The sequence below is a fragment of the Calidris pugnax genome, unplaced genomic scaffold (genome assembly GCF_001431845.1).
Source record: "Calidris pugnax isolate Ruff unplaced genomic scaffold, ASM143184v1 scaffold75, whole genome shotgun sequence".
Lineage (NCBI taxonomy): Eukaryota > Metazoa > Chordata > Aves > Charadriiformes > Scolopacidae > Calidris > Calidris pugnax.
The window spans coordinates 836,470-843,787 of record NW_015090908.1 but is presented as its reverse complement, the minus strand read 5'-3'; the positions used below and the strand labels follow the sequence as shown (position 1 = coordinate 843,787).

General features: G+C 59.7%; 1 protein-coding gene across 1 annotated transcript; it reads right to left on the bottom strand.

The window, feature by feature from the left end:
• Positions 1-303: 303 nt before the first annotated feature.
• Positions 304-4,211, bottom strand: SLC19A1 (solute carrier family 19 (folate transporter), member 1). Its single transcript, XM_014949235.1, has 5 exons — positions 3,907-4,211; positions 2,142-2,889; positions 1,181-1,373; positions 956-1,097; positions 304-843 (listed from the first exon to the last, which is right to left on the bottom strand). Exons 1-5 carry the CDS (start codon positions 4,075-4,077, stop codon positions 655-657), a joined length of 1,443 nt encoding a protein of 480 aa, XP_014804721.1. The 5' UTR covers positions 4,078-4,211; the 3' UTR covers positions 304-654.
• Positions 4,212-7,318: the final 3,107 nt, after the last annotated feature.

Here is a 7,318-nt window from a genome sequence, read left to right as displayed (position 1 = left end):
TGGTACCGAGGGCTGACCCCGCCATGCCCCCCCCCCCCGCCTCGACCCCCCCCGGGCCACCTTTGCTGCGCTCCAAGGGCCAAGGCACAGCAAAGCTGCATTGAATTGGTGTGGACAAACACAAGGTGCTAAAAGGAAAAAAAAAAAAAGAGAAAAAAAAAAAAAAGAGAAAGAAAAGATAAATCTGTAACTAGCTTTTTATTATTGTATGGAATTTATTACCATAAAAGCTGTGCGAGTCACACAGTCTATTTCTTACAGTCTACTGTATTTTGTGTAATTAATGCAATTCCAAGCCTGTGGTTTTTGTCAGTTGTGTCCTATAAATCATTTTCTAAAGGCACTGAATAAAAAGACATTACGCTCTTGTAGCCTGGTTCTGCACAATGATGGGGAGGTGGTGGCCAGGAGACCACCCGGCCTCCATCCCTACCCCCGCCTGGTACCCGCCGGTGGCAGCCACGGGCACCCTGCCCCTGTGCTGGTTGTGTTTGTGGCCGGGGGCCGAGGCCACAGCCCCTGCCCCCCTGGAGCAGAAAATGGGTCCCAAGGGGCACGTCCTCAACAGGCTGGCGCCAAGGACCACCAGCAGGACAGGAGAAAAAGCACTCGGTGCAAGCGATGCCCAAGACCTGGCCAGGGTGGTGATGGTGCTCAAGCTCGTACGGCACCTGCCTCCAGGTTCTTCTCCTGCACTGGCACCTCCTCGGGCAGCTGGCACGGCTCCTTGGCAAGGGCCAGCTCTGCTGGCTGCTTTCGGCGACTGTGCTGGACGCCCACCCAGATGGCCGCCAGCAGGTAGACCACTGCCAGCAGTGTGAAGTAGCCAAAATACACGTAAAACTGCAAGAGAGGTGGGGAGAGAGCAATGCTCACGGTCCCCTCCCACCCCCCCGCCCAACTTCATCCCACACCAGTAGGGGAGACCTCTGTCCTAGGTGCCCCTCAGCCCTACCTGAGGATGCACAGACAAGCCCAAGGCCCTCTTGTCGACCACGATGATCGTGATGATGGTCTTCAGCACAGTGGCAAAGAAGGTGTTGACCCCGAAGACCAGCGCGCAGAGCTCTTTGGAGAGGGAGGTAGCAATCTGGAAACTGGGAAAAACGGGGGGACCAGTGAACCCCTGGTGCCAGCCCAGCTGCCGGGGTGGGAGCAGGTCCCCAGGGGTACCACGCACATGGCGATGGGCACCAGGAACTGGTAGGAGCCACGGAAGAGGACATAGGCGACGTAGCACAGCCAGATGTTGCTGGTGGTGTTCATGAGCAGAAGCAGCCCTGCCTGGAAAGCTGTCACCACCCCGATCACCAGCTCCGACCACAGCGTCCACCGGATCTTCACGTAGCCAGCGGCGAAAGAGGCCACGGCCCCTGGGGAGGGGATGAAGGATGCTGTGAACACCTCACGAGCACGGGACCACCTTGCATCCCCCAGCTGAGTCACACAGGTCCAGAGAGGTGATTCTGCCACTTTGCTCTGCTCTGGTGAGACCTCACCTGGAGTATTGTGTGCAGGTCTGGAGCCCTCAATATAAGAAGGACACGGACCTGATGGAGAGGGTCCAGAGGAGGGCCACAAGGATGATCAGGGGGATGGAGCACCTCTGCTACGAGGACAGGCTGAGGGAGCTGGGGTTGTTCAGCCTGGAGAAGAGGAGGCTCCGGGGAGACCTAATAGCGGCCTTCCAGTACCTGAAGGGAACCTACAGGAAGGCTGGGGAGAGCCTGTTTAGAAAGGGCTGCAGTGACAGGACGAGGGGCAATGGCTTTAAGCTGGAGGGGAACAGATTTAGATTGGAGATAGGAGGGGGTTCTTCACTGTGAGGGTGGTGGAGCACTGGGACAGGTTGCCCAGGGAGGTGGTTGAGGCCCCTTCCCTGGAGATATTCAAGGAGAGGCTCAACGAGGCCCTGGGCAACCTGGTCTAGTTGGGGGTGTCCCTGCTGACTGCGGGGAGGTGGGACTAGATGGCCTTTGGAGGTCCCTTCCGGCCTGGGCGATTCTATGATTCATCTCATCACCACTGCCGTAACACCCAAATGGCCCCAAAAACGCTACAGGGAGCACCAGTCCCAGGGATGCAGTGGAACAGGGCTGCTTCCCTGCCTCCCCAGTGTCCCCCAGCCCAGGGCAACATACCCAGCAGCGTGGAAGCGGCGTCCACTCCTCCGTTGTACACCCGGCTGTTGTCCGTGGCGGGGTAGATCTCATTCCAGAGGATGTGCACGTAGTACAGCATCAGGTAGTAACCAGCTGAGTTGAAGACCCACCACAAGGACCAGAGCCGGAGCTGGGGTTGCCCGGCCAAGGCCACCAGCTCCCTCAGCATACGGCACAGCACTGCCTCCCGCCAGCCCCCTGTCCCCCCGCTCCCCTCTCCCCCTGCCATCTTGTCCAGCTCAGCGGCCGTGGCCTCCTCGCCGGCCGCCTCGGGACGGTTGAAGAAGAGGCTGCGCCGGGGCCGCTCGAGGAAGAGGGTGAGGACCAGGCCGAAGCTGACGAAGCCCAAGGAGATGTAGTTGAGGGTGAGGAAGGGGACGCCACCCACGGTGACGCAGAGCTGGCCCAGCACCGAGCTGGTGAAGACTCCCAGGAGGACGGCGGAGCGGGAGTAGCTGGCCACACGCTGGTAGCGGGACGGGGTGACGAGGGAGAAGATGTAGGAGGAGTAGGCAATGCGGGCGGCCATGGTGATGCTGTAGAAGAACTCCATCAGCTGCATGGCCAGGACAGAGGTGCCCAACACCAGCAGCAGCCAGATGGAGATGTGGCTGAGGCTCTGCAGCACTAGCACCGGCTTGTAGCGCAGGTAGTCCGTCAGCAGGAAGATGGGCACCAGCACGGCCATGTAGGAGTACGTCAGCACCGGCATGATCTCGTTGGTCACCTGCCGTGCGTGCAAGGGCTGAGCGCTGGACACGGCCCTGGGAGATGCCCCCAGCCCCACGGAGTGCAGCTGACTACCGACCAGCTGCTGACCCCCACGTCCCTGGGAGATGCCACCAGCCCCATGGAGGGTAGCTGACTACCAACCAGCTGCTGACCCCCACATCCCTGGGAGATGCCACCAGCCCCATGGAGCGTAGCTGACTACCAACCAGCTGCTGACCCCCACGTCCCTAGGAGATGCCCCCAGCCCCACGGAGCGGACCGCTGTTGACCCCCACATCCCTGGGAGATGCCCCCAGCCCCACGGAGCGGACCAGCTGCTGACCCCCACATCCCTGGGAGATGCCACCAGCCCCATGGAGCGTAGCTGACTACCGACCAGCTGCTGACCCCCACGTCCCTAGGAGATGCCCCCAGCCCCACAGAGCGGACCAGCTGCTGACCCCCATGGTGGCACCTCCTGGGGAAGGAATGTGGCCTGCAGCGTGCTCCGCCGGGGGCCTGGCTGAGCCCTGGCTCCCTCCCGTGCTGGGAACGCAGCGTTCCCACGAACGCAGCAGCCTGCTAGGACTGGAGCCAGTGTCCCTTGGGGGGGGACAACAACGTCTAACCCCATCCTTGCCGGCAGTCACCAGCCCCGCTCCCTGCACCGAGCACGGGGCCAGCACGGGAGGCTCTCCCTAGCAAAATGGGACGGGGCTTCTCCCAGCTCAGCACCCCCCCGCCATCCCACCGCCAGCCCAGGGTCAGACATCACCCCTCAAAAGTGGTTTCCAGCCTCAGCACAAGGAGCCTGGGACTGGGGGGACACAGGGTGACCTCGCAGCCCAGTGGGACAGGGACGTGCTGCCGGATGGACACACGCCACCTTCTACCCCCACCCAAAAAGCACCACCACGTATCACCATGCACTTCCATACCCCAGGGCAGCCAGACGATGCCCCGGCCAGCCCCAGCGGGGTGATGGTGGCTGGATGGGGGGACACCAGGGGAGGACAGGCTCCCCGTAGCTCACCTCTGTCTGCGTGAAGTTAGCCCCCAGGAGATAGGGGGTGATGAAGCTCTCCCCGGGCCGGATCTGCGTCATGAAGCCATAGAAGCAGAGGTAGAAGACCTGTAGTTTCCAGCGCTGGTCCAGTGCCGTCTCCGACACTGGCTTTTTGGTGTCATCATCTTTCTTGGACATGGCTCCACCGGCTCTGCCGTAGGACGGCGGTGGTGTCCCAGGGACCGTCAGCTAGACAGGCGTTGCTGGGCCAGGCAGCCCCTCTCTGGCCGCAGGCTTTCTCCAGCACATCGAAAGCCACGTCGCTGCAGTTTCTGGAGAGAAAGCAACATTTGGCACGGGCTCAAATTCCTCCATAATCGCAAGGCAAATAAATACCACTACCTGCTCCCCAGGAGATGTTCTGGCCAGAAGAAAAGCAGCCGCACGTCTCACTGTGCAAAACACGGGGGGGGGGGCATTTCAGATGGAATTTGTAAATCTCATACAAAAAAAAGCATGGATGCACGAAGTGCCTGGCTCTGCACTGGGGCATCCTCGGCTCCCATCTACTTGTTTTTCTCCCTGTTAAGAGCCAGTGGGGTTTTGCTCCCTCCCCAGAAGAAAGCTCTTCTCCGAGCCAGGTTGCTCCGCCACAGACCTGGAGGCAGAGAGATCACAGAATCACAGAATCTTCTAGGTTGGAAGGGACCTTAAAGATCATCTTGTCCAACCGTCAACCTAACTGACAAAAATAGACACCCACACAACAAACAAGGAGCATCATCACTAAACCAGGCCTCCCAGCACTACATCAACCCGGCTTTTGAACACCTCCAGGGATGGGGCCTCAACCCCCTCCCTGGGCAGCCCATTCCAATGGCTGAGAACCCTTTCAGGGAAAAAATTTTTCCTAATATCCAGCCTGAACCTCCCCTGGCGCAACCTGAGGCCATTTCCTCTCGTCCTGTCGCCTGTGACTTGAGAGAAGAGACCGACCCCCACCTCTCTACACCCTCCTTTCAGGGAGTTGTATGATGCAGACACCCTGCGCTGTGACTTGAGAGAAGAGACCGACCCCCACCTCTCTACACCCTCCTTTCAGACACCCTGCACCGTGGATGCTCTGGAGAGAGGTGGCAGCGGCCGTGGGGGACTTGCAGCAGTTGTGAAAGGGAGTTAATGTGCACACCCACCCTGCACCGTGGATGCTCTGGAGAGAGGTGGCAGCGGCCGTGGGGGACTGCAGCGGTTGTGAAAGGGAGTTAATGTGCACGCTGGGCACGGGGCTGCCCGTGTTACACATTAACTGGGCAGTCAGCGGGACTTCAGCTGATCTGCAGGCCAGGGACTGCCCCTCAGCCCTCCTCTGCCCCGGTGGGACACACGCTGGGGCAGCATCACCCTGCCTGGGGAGAACGCAATAATGCCACAAGGTCCACAGTCCAGAGGGGGGGGGATTAAATGCTCAGATCCTGAGGTTTGGCCTCGGGAAAGCTGGCAGAGCTGGGGAAGCCTGATCAGCAGTCACGGGATGAAGGTAGGGAAGGGACAAGGCACGGCCTGGGCGTCCTCCCAGTGCTCCCCACTCCCACGACGAGTCACCGACAGCACTTTCCGAGCCATAAAAATCCACATGTGCCAGTCCACGCCACAGGAGCAAGGTCTAGAAACACCACTACCCTGCTAATTGCAGAACAACTCATCACGGTCATTAAAAACTAAGTCCATGGTCCAGTCCGTGCCTTCCACTGCCATCCTGCATGGCCAGACTTGCAAGACCCCCCCCTAGATAACCCACATGACTAACAGGGAGATGCGTTGGTGCTTGCACGGGGAGGCCAGTGGTGATCAAAGCCAGAAGCTGCAGCAACAAGCAGGGTGCCCGTTTGCCCCAGTGAGGACTCACCAGCATTCCCATGGGATTTCAGCACCCGTGCTTGAGCAACACCAAAATATGCACGTCCCGGAGCTCTGTCTCACACCTGGGCAAACAGCCCCGACCGCTCAAAGAGGTCCCCAGGGAGCAGGGCAGGGATTTGGGTGCTGCTGCCCAGTTTGGGCACGGGATGGAGCGCCGCGGTCCCCCTGCTGTGCCAGGGAGGGCAAGTAGGAAGGAGCAGGGGCTAAACCCCTAAACCCCTGCCAAACACACCCCCAGCATCACGCTGTGCCGTGCCCACCCAGAGCCCCCACCAGATGTGACTGCCAGGCCTGTGCCCCATCACCTGCTCGTCCCCGAGCCGGGCATCGCCTCCAGCAGCCACTCCCTGTGGGGCAGCCCCCCGTCACAGGCTTCGAGACCCCAAAGGGCTGCTTTCCAAACCTGTTTCAGAAGCAGATGCGCCCCCGTTTCCCTTCCTGTGCATCCAGGATGGATACGTGTGCTCATCCCCAGCCAAAAGGAAGCCACCTGCATTAAATCCAGGACGCAGCTCCACGCCACCCCCTCGATGCCACCTTCCCTAGGAGCAGCAGCTCCTGACTCCTGGAATATGCGTCCCCACATATTCAGGGGACCCCAACCCTGAACCCAGCCGGCCAGACCCAGCTCCACCTCTCCAGACCATCTACTGCCACTCGAGGCGAGTGGGCATCAGTCCCGAGGGATGCTCCCAGCTCGGTGTCCTCCTCCCTCTGTCCCTGATGCGAGCCAAGCCGAGGAGAGGGAGCAAAGCCCGGGTGGTTATCACAGAATCACAGAATCTTCTAGGTTGGAAGGGACCTTAAAGATCATCTTGTCCAACCATCAACCTCACTGACAAAAATAGACACCCACACAACAAACAAGGAGCATCATCACTAAACCAGACCTCCCAGCACTACATCAACCCGTCTTTTGAACACCTCCAGGGATGGGGCCTCAACCACCTCCCTGGGCAGCCCATTCCAATGCCTGAGAACCCTTTCAGGGAAAAAATTTTTCCTAATATCCAGCCTGAACCTCCCCTGGCGCAACTTGAGGCCATTTCCTCTTGTCCTGTTGCCTGTGACTTGAGAGAAGAGACCGACCCCCCCCTCTCTACCCCCTCCTTTCAGGGAGTTGGAGAGAGCAATAAGGTCTCCCCTCAGCCTCCTCTTCTCCAGGCTGAACACCCCCAGCTCCCTCAGCCTCTCCTCATAAGACTTGTGCTCCAGACCCCTCACCAGCTTTGTCGCCCTTCTCTGGACCCGCTCCAGCCCCTCAATGTCTTTTTTATGGTAGGGGGCCCAAAACTGGACACAGTACTCAAGGTGAGGCCTCACCAGTGCCGAGTACAGGGGGACAATCCCCGTGTGAACCTCTTTATCCCCGGGTTAACCTGTTTATCCCCGGGTTAACCTGTTTATCACCGGGTTATCGCCGCACGACGTTGACAAGGGAGGGCTGTCCTGCTGCCTGGTGCTCAGCCCAGGGCCCTGGTTGATGCAGGTGGCCAAGCTCAGGAGTAGCTCCCAGCAG

Bases quoted from the DNA above. Each gene is read 5' to 3' on its own strand.
- SLC19A1 (XM_014949235.1), bottom strand. From the start codon at position 4,077: ATGTCCAAGAAAGATGATGACACCAAAAAGCCAGTGTCGGAGACGGCA. The intron at 1,098-1,180 runs GTGCGTGGTACC...CGTTTTTCCCAG, and splicing joins TTCCTGGTGCCCATCGCCAT to TTTCCAGATTGCTACCTCCC. The intron at 844-955 runs GTAGGGCTGAGG...CCTCTCTTGCAG, and splicing joins GCTTGTCTGTGCATCCTCAG to TTTTACGTGTATTTTGGCTA.